At 45.1% G+C, this 17,930-nt stretch overlaps 1 protein-coding gene across 2 annotated transcripts in view; it reads left to right on the forward strand.

The window, feature by feature from the left end:
- The window catches only part of ANK2 (ankyrin 2), a 356,900-nt gene that overhangs the window by 33,604 nt on the left and 305,366 nt on the right, over positions 1–17,930 (forward strand). Inside the window, exon 2 of one of the 2 annotated variants that reach the window (XM_068682027.1) lies at positions 12,002–12,060. The exons of the other annotated variant lie outside the window; for it this stretch is intronic. Within the exon in view, the coding sequence (XP_068538128.1) occupies positions 12,040–12,060 (21 nt within the window). The 5' untranslated portion in view covers positions 12,002–12,039. The remainder of the gene's footprint in view (positions 1–12,001; positions 12,061–17,930) is intronic. 2 annotated transcript variants of the gene reach the window in all.

The following is a 17,930-nucleotide window of genomic DNA, read 5'->3' on the forward strand; positions in this document are numbered from 1 at the left end:
GCTCCTACTCGTAAAACAAAACTGCTGTGTGCCTGACGATAAATTTCAAGCCTGATTTATTCTTTCAGAGTAATCAGATGAAAGAAATGACAGTGGAGGAAAAGATACAGGGAGCAATGTGTATCTGTAAGGACTGATGGGTGAGGTTATGATGGGTAGAGCTGGGTAAGGAACGACCTGTTGGTGTCTGCACCTTAAGCCATGTCTCCTTCAAGCAGACGTTGACCAGCAGTGTGGAAGAGACCCTGGGGACCTTCCAGAGTAGCAAGGTACATCCTGCAGCTCATCTCCCGTGCTACCAATTAAGTCACTGGGTGCTCTGCCGTGTAGCCTCTTTCTCTGGAGCTTGCACCTGAACTTGAAATGGATGCAGCCCTTCCTGGCTCCCTCATTGGGAAGGAATATTTTGCTTTGGTTAAAACTAGAAAATCCTCACCCGTTCTTCAGTTTTGATGATCTGAGTTTTCCAACTGGAAAATTTTGACTAGTTCTAATGGGAGTCTCTTCCTGATGAGCACCGAAGAACACTGAAGTTATTTTGAATATAAAGACCAAGCCGTGTGAGGCAGCTCCTCTGTGCTGCTGAGGAGGAGACGATCTGGAAGATGTCTCAGATGCAGGTGTGTTGGGTCCTTCTAAAAAGCCACAGGCACCCTATAGAAGGCTGACTGCATGTATTTTTGTGATCTCCGTGTATTCCCTTCTACCTGCAATGAGAAATAAGTGTTATTTCAGATGGGGAAGATTAACTTCTTGCATGATAGACTTGCATGGCAAGCAGAACCATTAATATATACATGAGGACGTCTAGAGGAGGTGCAGAATACCTATATACTGGAAGCAGAATTGGATGTGATTTTGACAGTAGGGTATGTCCTGTGCAGCCTGATGGGCTCTTCCAGCTTCTCAGGAGTGAAGTTGTCATAATTGGTAGCTTGAGTCCTTGAGAAGAAAACGCAAATGCATGCAGTCTTTGCGTGTGTATGGTAAGATTTCTCAGCAGGACATACTGCTGCTTTTATTGCTTACTGGGGTCAGTCGTGGGATTTGGGGGGATCAGGATGAGGCTAACTCTGAGTGAACAGAACTCACAGAAGTTGTTTCCTTCATGAATATCAGGAGTTGGTTTTTGATTTTTCAGAAAAACATTTTTTCTTTAAATGTAACTTCTTTAAATGAAAATTAATGTTTGATTAAGGCAAGAATAATAGTGGGACTTGATGCTTGAGAAGATAGATGAAATGTTGCACGTGTTTCTTTTCCCTGGGTACAGATGAGATTTGATTATTTGGGAGGCTTTCCATGCCAATGCAGATCAGACCTTGAATTTCTGAAGCACCAATGAAAGCAGCTGTACTTCAAAGCCCCGGTTGTTTTCCTACTGCTGCAAAAACATATACAGAGAAGTGAAAAATAAATATTGGCGAAATGGGGAATGAGTTTGAGGAATACTTTCTGCTTGTTTTTAGGATAATTATTTTGAATGTACGCATTGTTAGTTTTTTGTCTGCAGTGTTAAGAAATCTCTTCATAAGCTAACATTAAGATTTTTTCTGTATGTGCACTCCAAAGACTTGACACGTGCAGCAAAGGGGGGCTCTCTGGGGACAGGAATGGAGAACAAATAAATACATAAAATGGGTTTGGGGCAGCGGGTGCCTGGCTCACTCTGGTTGCTGTAGGTCAGTGCAGCTCTTGGCTTAGGTGGAATTGTTCCTGATTTTCATTTCTTGAGGGCAATGTGACTTGTGCTGAACAGTGAAACGTTGCCAGCTTTATCACTACGTGGCTTTTTGTGGCTTCATGCTGTTTGTCCTGCCTGGCCTTTGGTGCTCCTCAGCTGCCACCTTTTGCCTTCAGGCTGCTTTCACACTGCCTTCCTTGGGTCCCTGGGGCTGCAGGACCGTGGCTCACCTTCAGAAGAGTTACGAGGCTTCCAACATCCAGGCAGCACGTCTTCAAAACCTGGCCTGCTTGCGACTATTTACATTACTGATAAAGTGAGACGAATTCTGTATGTGTAGGAGAGATGTGGTTGCAGTAGTTATTACCTTGATGTTATTCCTGCTCTCAGCACTTCTCCCATCTTGTGCCATGACCCATGCGCTAGCTTAAGGTATTCAGAGATGAGGCTGCTGCACTTCCTCGTGGTGCTGCCAGCTGTCTGACAGCACAAAACATCTGCAGGAAGCTCAGCTTTCGGTTGTAGTTTTTCTGCCCACTTGGCTGGCTGCTGTTGTCTTCTGGAAGAAAGCTCACTTGCAGAAGCATAGAAGTTCATTACTAATGTAAGAACTTCATACATTTTTATCGAGTTGAAAAAGAGGCTTACAAGAGAGTAGTGGTTTATACTGTAGCAGAAGTGAAGTCTACTGCCCAAATGCCAGGTCAGCTAAGACATAAAAACTAAGGTAATTTAGAGGGATAAGTTTTAATATTCTGTATGTGTTAGGTAAATGCTGGCAGTGGTCACTTCCTTACCAGCTAGGGATTAGCTTTCTGCATTTCAAAATGTAGCTATAGCTAATTATCTTAATATTCAGACAAGGATAGCATTTCAGTTTCTTTGTGGAACATCAATGCAAAACAACCAAACCCTACATTTTTAAGTCTTCCTTATCACTTGTAATTTTTGAACATAGATTCTACTGCTTGTATAAGAGTCAAAAGTAACCCATTCAATGGGGAATTGTATCAGTTCATTAATCTGAAAGCATTGAAATAAATACTGTGATTACCATAACCTACTGAGCATCCTGAAAAGAAAAATATGCAATGTGTTGTGTACTCTGCTGGTTATCGTACGATGCTGCTGAATTAGAACGGCACAGCCAGAAAAAGTGATGCAGGATGAGATGCCCCTGACAGGAGAGCGCCTACAAAGCGGTGGAGAAAGGCTCCACCTGCTTCTGCACGCAACGGAGACATCAGGAAAAGCTCTGCTGGCCTTGGTGGCTGGGGGTCAGAGTCTCGAGCTCCTGATCTCCTGCTCTGTGGCTGAGGGCAGAGACGTGGCGCTGGACAACCAGTGTGACAACAAGTTGTCTTCTTGGGTGAAAACAGCACGTTCACAGGGTCTGCACGGAGGAAAATGTCTCACGTCTTTCACGGGCTGGAGCAGCACTTGAGGACGAGCCGCGCCTCTCAAAAGGCCGCGCTGTGTGCCAGTGGCTCCGTAATTAGCGGAAAGAGGCAAATAGGAAATTCCTTGAGCACAGTTGGAGTGGATGTTGAAACATTTCATGCAGGGCTGGCTTCCAATTCATTAACGTACTGTAGGCAGCTTTCGATGCGGTAATGCCAAAAACCGGGCTGCTTTGTGCCAAAGGACCGGCTATACCAGCGCGCCCTACACAACATCCAGGCCTCTCTTTCTCGGCCCTTTGGCAGCCAGTTAATTCAAACTTGGGGAGATTTAAATTTCACTTGAAAATGATGCACCAAAGCAGCGGTGTTAGTGCCCGCTCTGCTGCTAACTCCAACGATTGGGTTTCCCGTGCTCTCTGCACACACAAAGCTCTGGATCCTCACACATATTGTCCGAGTGCCTTGCTTTTTCAGGTCGTGTCCCACAGTGGTCTTCAGAGAAGCTGCATTCCTAGTCCTTCTCTCCCACCTTCTCTTCCAGTCTCTTTCTTCTGAGTTTAAATATTACCTGCATAAATCTGGAACAACTACGACATCCCAAGGCGTAGCAAGAGTAAGGGAGATGACCTCGGTGGCCAGGCAATGCCAAAAAGGTGAAGATGTCCTTCCTCTTAGCGTGGTGTGCTTTTTTTAATGTGGTCCCCGACACGTTAGCTAGGAGAGATGCAATATCCTTTGTTATGTCTTCTAAGGGATTTGGTGTCCTAACAGAGGGTTTTTGAGGACTGTCCCTGCAGTCTGGGGACTCCGTTCTGTTTAACTTGTGGCTTTATTGCTGAATGTGACCAGGTGTCGGATGATGCTTGTTATTCTGGATTGATAGCTGTGCAGCAGCAGGGCGCTGACGGTATCCCCCTCCAGCTGGTAACGCCTGGAGTGAAGAAGGGAGGGCTGCTCGCCTTGTCAGTTCTCACAGTGCTGCCACGAGGCGCTAGGTGCATCCTCTGGTCATGTAGGAGTGGTTTTCTGGCACTGCACAAGGATATTTTAATTACAGCTCTCACTTTCTCCTCCTTGAAATTCCTCTTGATGTGTTCACAAAGATGCTCTGCTTCTCCCTGCCTAAATTCCTGGAGACAAACCCAGCTTTTGTTCTACCAAACTCCTTCAGTCTGGCACTGACAACCTCGTGGCCACCTCTGATTAAATCTACTTCAATGCCATGCAATGTGGCAAATGCTTTTGGTTCAAACTGAATGGCAAAGCTCTTGGACACAGGAGAAGCAGTTGTCAGCTGTCGCTGTTGTGGTACCAAACGTGCATTGTGCTAGAACAAGCAGACAAAAAAAAGGCCATGAGGCGTGGAGCAGATCAAATGGAAAGCCTGCTCAGGGTGATTGCAGTGCCATTAAGGCTGGGGCGTATTTTTGTCAAGACTGTGTAACAACAGAAAGGAGAACATCTGTCGGCAATTCGCGGCGTGCAAAAACACTCTTTTGCTCTGAAGAAGGGCTAGAAATTGCAAAATTACGTGATGCTATATAATTTTCCAGATAGGAAGTTTTGAAATAAATCTTAATTTGTTTTGCTCCTAAATACAGCTTTTGACACTTTTTGGAGAAAAAAAAAAAGTCATCAGGGAGCTCTGGAGAGAGCTGCTTGGCTGCAGAGCGGTGGCCCTGCTCCAGCAGTGAAGGTGTGGGAGTGAAATGTGGTTACAGGGACACGAGCCTGGCTGCAGAGCCTCTGACGCACGCAGGGTTTTCAGCTGATGGGTTTATCCGACCAGGTGGATTTCCCTGGCTTCTGCCGCGTGATTTGTGCTCGCTCAGACCCTGCCACACGCCCCTGCCCAGTGCGTTTTGTCTTGCAGAACTCCTGAGCAAAGCTCTTCAGGTTCCCTCTTGTTGCTTTGCTTTCTTGGCCCCTTCTCCTGGCGCAGAGCAGTTCGGTGCAGGGCGTGGGGCAGAGCTGGGTATCTCCGAGCTACGTTTCGGTGCACCTTCTCTGCTCTGTTCCTTGCTTTCTTTGTCAAAAAGCATTAGAAGAGGCTAACGCTAGCTTTCTGTTTTTCTTAATGACTTGTGTAAGAGCAGGAGCTTTTGAATTTAATTTTTTTTTTTTTTTTTTAAATTTTTAATCCAGGATATCGCAGGCCAGCTTGAGCGCTGTGCCAGGGTTATGGCTCATCCCAAACCAGATGAGACCCAGTTGTCTCTTCCATCCTTCATGCAGAAAATCCCCTGCCTGGCACAGCGCGTGCTGGCGTTTCCTTCTGGGACTGTTCTCTGAGGTCCCTCATTCATTCCCTTGAGAATTAAAAACCAAGCCCAAATGGATCGGCTTCCCCCAGAGCTTCTGCTTTAAAACAAAGGCACACACAAGTACTTTCTGGCCGAGTTCTCCACCAGATGCTGGGACTGTAAAGGGAGCAAACCCCTGAGTGATGTCCGTGACTCTGGATTTGGCCTCCCGAAGGCAGACCCAGAAGCTGTGTGTGCAAACAGCCCTCTGTGCCGCCGGGCTGGGGGCACGGCTGCCTGGAAATGGCTCGTGCCCCTCGCTCCCTTCCCCATGCTGCCTGGAGCCCAGCCAGAAGGAAGCTGCTGCAAGGTTGAATCTCAAATAAAGCGAGTTACTGGTATCCTTTGGGGGCTTCTCGTTTTTCCTAACCTACATAATAAACATAGTGAAATAAGATAGGAAAGTATAGAACAAGGTGCGAAAGGCACATTGACGGGGCTAGCCCTCCTTCCTCAGCTGGACAGCTGTGTGAGTTTTCCATCCAGTTTACTGGATGCTGTTCAGGGATTGCTGGAGCTGCCAGCTTTGGGGGAATTGTGTACCTGGGCTGCTCGAGCAGTTTCTGCTCCTGCCTGCTGCCGTGGGGGCCGTGCCCCTGCCCCCAGTAAGCTCTGCTCGCACAGCGGGCAGCGAGCTGAGAGTCCAGCAGCACCCGCTAAGGAGGGTTTTTTTTCCAAGCTATATTTATATTCTGCTTCGTTTGTCAAAAATTAGATTAACATCTCCATTTGATTTAATTAAAAGACAGGCTTCCTAAACAGAAAGGCAGGTTTCCTAAGCCATGTGCTGAAGTTCAGAAGCGCTCAGCAGCTGGGGAGCATCCCGGCGAGCTGCGGGAGGCCGTTCTGGCAGCAGGGGGACGTGTCCCAGGACCTGGTGAGAAAATCTGCTGGGGTCAGATACCAAGGGAGCCAGTGAGGTGGCGCAAAAATGCCTCAAAAACACCCCAACACTGTACCACAGTGCATAAATAATTATGAAATGGATTAGTCGCTGCCAACAGGAGGTTGTTCAGGTGTTCTCGCTGCACTGATCTCGCTGTGCTCTCGGTGGAAACAGGGGTGTGTATTTATGGTGGGCAGGGATCTAATTGCTGGCCATTAATGAGCGTCTCCAATCTCTGAATTGCGCTGAGATGTGAGGAGCATCAGGCTGATGGTTTTTATTGTCTTTTATTCTCTGCCTCCCCTTTCTCCCTTAGTGTTACAGGCCCCATCCTGCACTAGGCGTTACAGGAAAGGAAAAGCCATTTACCCTCACGTTCAGGGGGTGGGATGACTTTGAAATGATCGAGGAGCAGCCTGGCAGCGTGGGAGTTGTTTTCTGATGTGACTGCTCAGGTGATGAAGCTGGCGTTACACCAGCTGCTGCTTTTCTCTCAGGGATAAATTCAGCCTGTGGGGCCAGGGCCCAGGCAGCAGAGGAAGGCAGGTGTGGGGTTTCACTGCTGCCCCGTCTTCTGTGGCTTCTCCTTGCAGAGAAGTTCCTTTGGCTTCACGTTCCTGTGGTTATCAGCGTGGCAATGAAGGAGATCTGTCGCTGTCCTTTGAACGGCATCGTCGGAGACAAAATTACACGTTTTAGTTTTTCATGTTTTAAGGTCAGAAGATTTAACGAGCTGAGGAATAGCTGCCAGCTTTGCGTAGGTGTCTTCTGTAGATCTTCCAAAACTGGGCATTGCATGATGTGGAGAGCCAGGACGTGTAAAAGGCATTAAGATATTTACAACGCGGGGTCTCCAGCATCTTGAGATGGGGGAGCTGGAGGGACGTGGCTGTGGGTGTGCCTCCTGCAGTGGCAGCCTGGGCTCGGATGGGTTTCACCCAGCTGCACAACCAACACCCAACTCTTCCTGATTTTTCCTGCGGGACATTTTTAGCACATGCTTTTTTGATCATCTTCACAGCTCTTGTTCAAACTTCTGTTTTGATGAATGCGCTGTCTCTTGTCTCTAGCAAAATTAGGCTTTTGTAGTAACATTTCACTTCTGTAGCACACCAAAAATAATTGTATCTACTCTTCTGTTTCACCCTTTATGGACTCCATTTTCCCCTTTATCATGGGCTGTCATTACTGCATCGTTATCGCTTCCAGGGTTTTCCAGAGCTCCTTCCCTCACCACTACAAAATATCAGCCATATATGTTTTGGTCCTTCAGTAAGGCATCAGAACAGACGTCTCATCGTGGTTGGTATCAGCCCAGCATGTAGCAAATAGTTCCTAGGGCTTTCATAACACCGTTTTTTGCTCAATGTGTAGATTTAAAATTATGCAAATGTGAGATCAATTGAAGTATAGCTCTAAGTGAGGGGCAAAAAGTTCAAATGGCCTCTCCACGTGCCAGTTAGCAAAAAGGTGGGATGGCAGGAAAACTCTGAGAGCTGCTCTGGAGAGGATGTCGAGAGCTATTCTCTTGCTTGTTCTTTCTGTTGGAGGAGCAGAAATAGCCTATCTCCATTTCCCCAAAGGATTAAGTGGATTACTTTGCTATTAATGCTTAAATTTTATTCAGTAGGCACCTCGGAGCCAGATGTTAGACTTCTGCTCTTCAGTGCTTTTAGGAAGACTGATGATACCATGGTAAATGAAACCAACTACACAATACTGTGTTATAACGTAATATGTATATAAAAATAGAAGCACACTGGGTTGCCACCCCTCCACTAAGATTTAATCAAAATTTGCAAGCTATTGATTTGCTGTAATATAGAATTTGATTTCATAATCTCAATTTAATTTCATATTACTAGGTAGTCAGCTATAAGTACATGGTGGGTTTAAGCAATTTAAAAACTACTGAAATATCTTTTGTGATTCTTAGGGATAGGAAGAGAGGGTAAGCTACTGTTTAGATGCAGTTGCTAGTTTTGCAAACATGCTGATGGTTTCTAAGGGTGCAGAACTGGGCTCTAGTGTTCAAGCTCCAGCCAAGCATTAGAGCAAAGAAGAACTCTTTTGCTGAAAAAAAGAAGAATTCTTTTGCTGAAAACATTCAGAAGAGCCTTGGGCTTGGAGAGCCTCTGTCACCGTGAAGGAGTTCATGCTCTCGGCGCTTTTAATGTCGCGCATTTTGTGCAATTGATCCTCCCCCAAACTGCACTGCGTCTGCCAGTCGAGCTCCCCGTGGTCCAGGGACGGCGCACAAAGGCAGGGTTTGTTCTCCCTCGCCGTGACCCTGGTGACTCAGTGCCCTGCCAGCGTGCTGAAACTTTCCGACAGAAAAAAGGAAGCTGGCTTCGGAGCTCTTGAAGTGGAGTGTGCGGAGGCGGTGGGTTTGAGAAGCAGAAAACCCGATTAAATTCATTTTAATGCATCAGTTGCGTCATCTAAAACAGTGAAAAATGGTATCAAGGATGCAAAGTGAGAGCTGTATCCGATGTTAGCTGCTCTGTGGGGTTTAGCATTTCTTATTTTGTTAGGGGTGGTAGCCAGGTGTGGATTTTAACCACTATGAGCTTGGATGGGGGACAGAACAAGACTTGGTTAGGATGGTGGCTTGAGCACCTGGGCCCTCTGCAGCAACCAACAGTTTCCCGCGTGTGTTTTTCACTCTCTTGCTTGGATACGTTCACCCCAAGTTTCCCTTTTCAGGTTTCTTTTCACCTAGGTTGACACCCAAGTCTCCAAAACCAGGAAAATGCTGTTATGCTGATCACCCGCCCCACCTCATCACCTCTTCTCTCTGTCCCGGTGGCTGTGTGCAGCATTAGCTCTGAGCACACAGCCCCTGCCGTGGTCACCCTGTGCACGAGGCTCTCTAAGCAGATGCAAGAATGTGTCGTAATGAGAAGTGCAAGGAGGCCGCAGGACATTAGTGCTAATCCTATTCCTTGAGCAGCTCGGCGGTGGAGCTGCCGTACCGCCTTCCTCCTGAGTCGCAATAACCATCGCATCTTCATCCTGCTCCCAGACTGGAGGGAGGCGTGGCGCAGGGTATGCCATGGGTAAAAGTGGTACCGTGACACCTGCTCCTAACGTGGGTGTCATTATTTCTCCTTTGGATGCCATTTTTCTCATTGCAGTTGATGTTGGAGAGGCAGAAAGCCGTGCCTGCTGTATGCAGTAACATTTCTGGGGCCTGACTGTAGTCTTTACTCAGATTTCACTTTCACCCCTACAAGAGAAGCCACACCTTATCCGAGTGCAATGTGTGGGGTCTGCAGCTCCATGGGAGGCCAGCTCAAGGATGTGCGCTGCTGGGGGGTGCCCTTCGTGCACAACAAGGGCTGCTTCTGTTGATTGCGACTCTTCTCGTGTAACCCCCAGGCAATCCGTCGGCACACCACTTGCAAAATGGCAAAGGACAAGGATTTTGTTTTCCCCTCACAAAAAGGAAGGGCTGGCTGTGGCACTTGAAGTTTAATGCTCCCGCCCTGCCCTTACGGGGACCCTCCTGACTTCTTAATCTGCAAACAAGACACTGCAAAAAGTAGACCCTCAGGTTTATTCTTACCACTCCAAATTATCCGTGGAAAAGGTATTTGGGTAATTATTGCAAATAACTGTAGGAGAGCTAGCAGTGAAAGCACTTGTGATGAACAGGATTAATTTGTTTTCTTGCAAACCGTGAGAACTGTGCTCCCCCTTGAGAAGGGAAGGAATAAAAACCAAACCCAAGCACTGGCGCAGCTACGTGCACCTTGTAGTTCAAGTGCAGTAGCGTTACACATTCTGAAACGGACTTACTCCCTAGAGAAGTACTAATTGCAGCTGGCACTTCTTTTCTCTTGGAAAAGACGAAACATGTGCGTGTATGTGAACCAGAGGAACCAACATTTTCTCATTTGAAAGAGGGTAAAATGAGTTCTGCCAAGGAAAAAGCACCGTGCCCGTTGCGAGGCATCAGAGAGCCGGCTGCCAGGAGGGGGAAGCAGCAGAGCTGGTGCAGGAGGTGTCTGCCGCTGGCAGCCTCTCGGCGTTCAGCCTGAAATAGTAGGGAGCAGGCAGAGCTCGTGTTGAGCCTGTTCGCTCTGCTCGGTGGGAGCAGGCCATGTGCAAAAGTGAGCTCCATCTGATTCGTTTCGGGAAGCTTGTGCGAGCAGAACAGCGGGAAGGGTGCGGGCGATAGATGGGCGATGTGCATGGCTGGCAGAAAGAGGAGTTGGGATCCATTTGAGGTGTGCAGACACTGACACCTGTGCTTGCTGCCCCTGCTGCTGTGCTGGCAGCCCGTGGGCAGGCTGGGGCTGTTCTGGAGGCCTTTCCCTTCTGGGTGCTCGGTCCTGGCAGGATGAGGAGGCTGGGACACCTCGCAGGTTCGGCCCTTGTGCCTGCCTGCTCTGCTCTCACTGTTTTGAAGTCTCAGAGGCAAGACCCTAGCATGAATTCCCCTTGGCAAAAAATGCGTGTTGGTGGGTCCAGCTCTCCTGCTGCTGCTGCTTTTTGCTTGCTGGTGTTGCAAAGTACTATCCAGAAGCTGTCTGCTCTACCGAGTTGTTATGCTTTGTAATTTCTAAAAAGTGTTTTAGGACACTAGTTAATGTTGTGAATAACCAAAATCATTTCTGTACAGTGTGGAGAATAACAGGGCTGCAGAATGGACTTATTGATCATTTGGACAAATACGACGTACAATTTCACTCCTTTGAAATACGTTCAACTTAATCACTTAAATACAATTTTTGGCTGTTCCTGAGCGTTGACATGGTTGTCATTAATGAATTTGAAGTCTGGCAAAGCTTTGAATACAGTCATTCCCTTCTAAAATGATATATGGTAAAAGCAAGAGAACAGCATCAACTTCGGAAATGATTTTGATGTCTTGAGAGGAAAAGGAAGGGCTGGCTGATGAGGGGGATGAAATCATTGAACAGGGAGTGAGTGAAGACTTGAGCATAGTTGACAGCAAGCTCTTTTCTACGTGCTCGTTAGTAACTAGTTGCTCAGGCAGGTAGCAGTACCTACTGCTGTATACTCTTTTTTAATATCCAGAGCCTCAAGGGACCTGGGCAAAAAAAATACTTTACCATTGTAAAAGTAAAGCGATGAAGTGGGTCAAGGTCACAGAAAACAGCGACAGAACCATGAAGGAAATCCATGGCTGAAATATGGATCCTATGGAGACTGTACCTGAATTCATAGCTGTCAGCTAGAGTCTCGTGGTCTGCTGTTCTGTGCTCTGTTACATTCAAAACCTGCTGTTTTTTTTCTCTTTTTTTCTTCCCCGCTGCTGTTAAGAAGTTGTACAAACATCTGTTTCTGTACTGAGTATGATGTTAGGGTACTTCTGCTGAATATTTTATATTTCCATTTATATTTCCATTACTGCAATTGCAATTATGACTTTTTTTTTCCCAGAGTAAATAGAATGTGGAAATCAAATTATTGAGGGCATCAAGAAGCTTTTATTTAGATATCATTACTGGGGAAGAAAGAAGCAATAATAAGGAAAGAAAGTTCTTAAATTCAATTAATGAATGCTTAGCTGAAGCAGAAGTGAAAACGTGTCATCTAAACTAATGATATAACCAAAACCCATTACCCTAATAGTCTTACCTAATTTATAACTACTGAAAATTTGCTGGGGAAGAGTGGAGAACAAGGTTTTGCATTCACGATAGATTTGAGAACATGGAAAACTAATGGATTTTTTCTTTTTTTTTTTTTTTAGGTAAGTAACTGAATGGGACATGAAGAATTGACGTTTAAATGGCCAGCATGTTGCAAAAGGTATTTCACTTTAGATTGCAGAGAAATGTATGAGTAATTCATTTCTGTATGTCTAATGAATTTTGCCTTTTTTTAAAAAAACAAAAAACAAAAATCCTCTATTGTTTGCTGAACGATTGAAAGAAGTGAAAATCATGAATGTTCATGCGATCCCGACGTGACATCCCATCTAACGGGAAGCTGGATACTATGCTCTTATTTTTTTGGTATGTAATCCATACTAATCAACCAAATGCTAACTCCTGTTAGTCCTCATTTGCAGTGATGCTGTTGAGGCGTGCAGGTAACACATTTCTGGTGCTTTGCTAGCAGGCCACAGGTTACTTCAAGGTAACGCAGGTTGTACCGTGCAGTACCAGGAGTAGCCGTGGACTGGGAGTTCTTCTGAGCACTGTTCAGTGTCACTGCACAGGGGCTTGATTTCTCTTTGCTGTCAGGTGACGTCTAGACTGGAAGGAGCCCCTCACTGTGTTGTCATTATAGAGAATAGAAAAAGGGTTTTAAATAGTTGGTTACAATTATTTTACTCACTATGTGCTGAAAAAGCAGTAGGAATAATATAATGAACGAAGTGGGTAGGTATCGTGCTTGAAATCTTTTTCTGCCCCTGGAGACTTTCCCTGGGGTCAGCTGAGGTTTTGCTAATTATGGTGTGAGTCACTGGCGAGTCTGTTTCGGATGCTGATGGATGTGTCACGTCGTATTTCTAAGAGGTGACGTCACTAAGTACCCCTGAGAAGGCTAAACTGGTGTCTGCTCTCTGAACAGCCACTGCCTTGCCAGCCAGATGGGTGAGTATGCCAGGGCTTGCCGTGCGTCGGGAAGCCGTATCTGCAAATACGCTGCTAACACAATTCTTGAGCTTCTGCCTGTTACACCCACACACAAATCTCAAAGCATACCCTGCTGTATTTTGTTTGCAATACTTGACCTACCAATTACTTTGTAAATCACTGATAGCAGGTTATAATTCTGTAGGATGTTTGCTGTCAAATGTGGCAGTTGATAAAATCGCTCAGAAAAGTGGAGGTTGATGGAAAAGCGATGGGTACATACAGTAATTCCAAGTAATGCCCATTAGGAATGGTAACTGGAGTTATTTGGAGGGATCTTCAGAAACGCTGGCTAAAGAAAAAGAATTCTGTTCTTTAAAAACATGTCAGTTTCCTAGTTATTTCTCCTGGAATAAAAATTATACTTAGTATTTTTGACAGAGAAATAGAAAGAGGAATATCGCCTTTTTGATTAGGGAACATATCTAGGATGTGGAAAATAAACTTCATTTCTGGTCTCGGTAAGGCAGAACTGAGGTTTGATTCTGAATTTCCAACTTGTGAAAAGGTCATGGAGACCACTGTGCTTTCTGGCTGGTCTCTACTCCTTCCCTATTTTTGGAGTTAAAAACAAACACACACACAAAAACAACAACAACAACAACAAAGCTGTATTTGCTGTAAAAACTAAGTATTCTTCACAAGATTTTCAGCTGAAAATTTTTGGGTGGTTTTGCCTTTTATAAGCTTTCCTGTATTGTCTGCGTGTAGCTGCTCTGTCAGCTTTTTCTGCTATTCTTCCTGACTTTCTTTTTGTCTGTTTTCTGTTTGTTTTGTTAGTCAAGCTGTATGGGCAAGTTTAAGCTCTCAATAAAGGACTTATTTTAAACTCTGTACTAAGATTGCTCGGTTCATTTAGGTAAATGCCAAACAGCGTGTTAAGGTCAGGGATCCTCAAAAATAGGTCACGTTCATCTGAGATCTCAGTGTCATTGCTCTCTGGTAATTTTGCCTTGCCTCTTAAAGTAAGATTCTAGCTTGTATGAAAATGCGAGCTGTTTACACTGATTTCCCTGTGCTCACCTGAGCCTTTCTACTGTTTAATGTGTTTGTTTTTTTTTCTTTTATTTTTTATTTTTTCTCCACCGAGACACTAAGGACTCGGCAGTCACAGAGCTGTATTTCTTCCTTTGATGCCCCAGAACAAAATGTGCCCATTTGCTATTGGGTGCTTGCGAGATGGCCAGTGCTGTGCTCTGCAGTCGGGAAAAGCTGCCCTGGCCTTTTGCTCTTCAAGCTTTTGATAAAAGACACTTACTGGGTTTATGGCACACGCCCAACCGTACGTCCCCAGCCTTCTGTGGAGCCAGGCACCAGAACAGGCCTGACTCTTTCTTTTCTTTCTTGTTTCTGGCTCTGCTGTAAACAGCCAGATTTTTTTCTTCTCATTGGTGATTCTGAACTGCACCAGTTGCTGCAGCACCTGACAAAATGCTGAGATGTGCTCTGTGCGTGTGTATGTATGTATAAAGCTGATTTAATTGGAAGGGCGTTCGGTTTCTATCTTTACATGAGGATCTTCGTGGGATCTTTTTATGAACATCCTGAGGGATTTTCAGAGAACCAGAACCCCTGGTGAATGCAGCTGAATGGCAAAAGCTGCCAGATCTCCTACCTGAGAGACATCGTCTGCGTCTTGTGATTTAGATATGATAAAAGTGCCTTTTGGCAGCCGACTCAAAGTGGTTTTCCTTTCCAAGAGGGGCAGTTTCTTATCAGATGCATGCAAACAGAACTGACATTGGCTGGGTTTAAGGTGTTCAGGGATGAAAGCTATGCTGTGGACTTCTCTAAGTAAAATGCATTTCATATGAAGTACCTACCACGTTTCTGGTAAAAGCAGGATCAGCGGATCTTCAGTAAGATGTTCCCCATCAGTACGCTTACATAGTAGGGCAACTGTGAGACCATGGAAAAAAATACCCAAAGGTGAGCGGGGTCAGTGGGGGCCGGCAGATCTCACCGCGGTATCTGTCTGTCTGCTCCGTGGGCGCAGGCAGAGCTCGGGATGCCGTGGAAAACTTGCAGCGCCCACTCACAGACTTCAAAGCGAAACAAACGCTGCGTGCAGTTCTGAAAGTGAGACTCTAGTTTGAGGGTGGGGGGAAGGCATTCTGGTGAGCAGGAAAAATAGGAGTAAAAAGGAGCTTGTATCCTCTTCTACAGGAACTTATGTTTTTGAAACGTTTCCATTGGAGAGTGGTGCGCTGTAGCTGTTTGCATTTGCAAATAATGTTCCCAGAGCCGAACAGGGATGCTGTAGGGTGGGTGAATTATTGGATTTACCTTTAGTGGTTTTAACTTTTGTCTAGATCCACTGCAAGGCAGTAGTTTCCCTGCTGAAAGACCTCCAAGATAAATACAAAAGATGTCATTTACTATCAGTCTATTAAAATATCTTCGTTCTCTATGCCCTACTTTTTCCTCGTTAGGCTTCTTATGAACCCGCACGTTCTTTTATGCACCGCATGGGGTAGTGTGCAATTTCATCGTGCTAAGCTAATTCAGTTGCTATGATTTCTATTACACGCTGATTCTGTAATCTCTTTAGCCTTTGGGTGTATGGTATTAAAAGCTAAGCTGGTCAGATATAGCAGGGAAGAGAGCTCCTCCATGCAGTTTGGTGCTGCAGTGTACCGCTACAGGCTCGATGGTCAGCAGTAGTGCAAAGCTCTGGGTAGCAGAGATTGTGCTGCAGTTTTCCTGAATCCTAAAGACACAAGTTTCACCTGTGTTTGGGGCATTTCTTTCACTTTTGAAATATCTGGCAAGTTTCATAGGTTGACATTTGTGCCAGTAAACTTTTAAATGGTGACCTGGTGCTTGTAAGAGGCCCTGAAATATCAAAGTGCTTGGCAATTTGTTGCTCTGTGCAAAGAATCGCAAGGAATATCAGGTTAATAAAACAGTATTGGTGACTACAAGCAGAGTGGTATCATTGTTTTGGGGGAAAAAATATGCATGTTAGATTCATTTCCCATGGAGCTGTGGGTATTTCTGCATGCGGAGGAAATCTGAAGTCATCAGAGGACTAAAGTTTTGGAATAGCAGCAAAAGGAGGATGTAATTTCATTTTCTGTTACAGCATCTGCCTGACTTGAAAGAGTTGGGGAGCAGCTGTGTAACACCTCATCAGTTTAAAACCCAATTCATTGATCAGTCTAGGTAACTAGACTTATAAGCATTGGGAAAAATTTGGTTTACTGAAATCAGGTGGGGTCCAATTCTGTATTAATTTTGGAACATTTATAATTGGCTGTGCTCTACAGCCTGGTTTCACCTGGACGGTTGTGTTAATTAACTGCAGCCTCTAATGGGACCCTTCCCTGGTTTTAGTTATACATATTGGGAAGTCAGAGTCATAGCTGCTCAGTAACAACTACAACATTTCTTTATTCCTCCACAAGTAGTGCCAACCTCTCTTTTGCATCACTCTGCTGCTTACCAGGACAGGTGTTGCATCCAGTAGTGGTGATGCCTCGGTTAGGAAGTTGTCTGAGGGAAACAACTTGGTTGTTCACACACTGGGAAAATCAATGCTCTTACCAAATCTTCCTGAGGCTGAGCTGACCCTTAAGCCCAGCTGATTCTGGGTACTTAGCTATTTGAGTTTGTCGCACACTGGGGGTGGTATTTTCCTAGGTAACTTCCATGTCGTATTTGTGAGGAAGGCTGGAAGTGGATGATGTGAGGATTTGTATTAAGACTTCCACAGTGAGCAGTGGAAGTTTTAGAACTGACAGGATGATCTTAGGTCTGCCACTTCTTTCTTTCTCTCTTTCTTTCTCTCTTTTTTTTTTTTTTAATTTTATTTTATAATTTTCTCTCCTTTAAAAGCAGATGTAGTACTTCGGGATTTCTTGATGGTAGTGCTAGTTAAATTGCATCATCTAAGGTCTCTCTGAAATGCTTCTATGCAAAAACACAGAACTCTGGTAGTTTTTAACTGTTGTTCATCCTTTCCTTCAGCTTTTATTTTCCTGTTGTGTTTAAAAACGGTACACAATACAACCCTGAGATTCAGTCTAGATGTACAGGGATTTTAAGCTGTGACTATTATCTACCTGTTTGGATTTTCCAAGGCACAGATGTCCACATCTGAAAACAAGCCAGCACAGCATTTCACATTAAACGGTATGGTTGTCGGCAACTTCAAGGGACGTGAAAGTTTGGATGGGAATGATGAATAAGTTATCTTAACTTCAGACTGCTCTTTCAAAACAAGAATGGAATGGTCTATGGTGAATTTGCACTGCTTTTTGCCATGTTGCATTTCTTGGTAGGAGGATCATTTTCTTCACGATTAATTTAATCCAGCGTGGTCTGGCCTGTGTTACTAAATGCAAGGAAAAGCATTTTTATCACAACCAAAATGAGCAAGAGCCATGCTTATTTTCTTTTGATCTTCTTGGGATCTGCGACTACAAAATGGGTGAAATTCCAGCCTGTCTGTAGAGGTTCAAAAGTTTTATTCTTGGTATTGATTTTTACGTGGAATGTTTTCAAATGCTGGGGCAATTAGCAGCTAAGCTAACTACAGCTGGAGAGAGACTTGGTCCATCACAAATGGAAGCTAATGGGCCGTAAAGGCACGCAGGATGACTCAAACATTCAGCATGAGGTTTGAACCTAGGCTGCCACCAGAAGGGTGGGAAGCTGGGTATGTTGGCCAAGGGCGGACTGATGTACAGTGAGTGTGTGTTGGCTGTGCTAAGATGCTGTGTAGTCATGCTTGAAAATAGCTTTCCGTTTAGGAGCTGAGAAGAAAATGGGTGCAGCAAGCATCTCGCTTGAAGCAGCGACTGTTTAGAAAGCAGATTTTACGTGGCCCTTCTGTGGCTTGTTGTTTTATGAGCTGATTTTTTTTTCTTTGTTTTTTTTCCCTGAGCATAAAAATTGGACGGAAGAAATCATTTCAGGTATGTTGAGACCTCCCCAAATGAGTTCTCTTTATTTGAAAAAGAGGCCACGTATATCAGCCTGCAAATCCTGAGGAAAGTGTCTGGTACGGTCCTACACCTTTGCACAGCTTGTTTT

The sequence above is a fragment of the Anas acuta genome, chromosome 4 (assembly GCF_963932015.1).
Source record: "Anas acuta chromosome 4, bAnaAcu1.1, whole genome shotgun sequence".
NCBI classification, from domain to species: domain Eukaryota; kingdom Metazoa; phylum Chordata; class Aves; order Anseriformes; family Anatidae; genus Anas; species Anas acuta.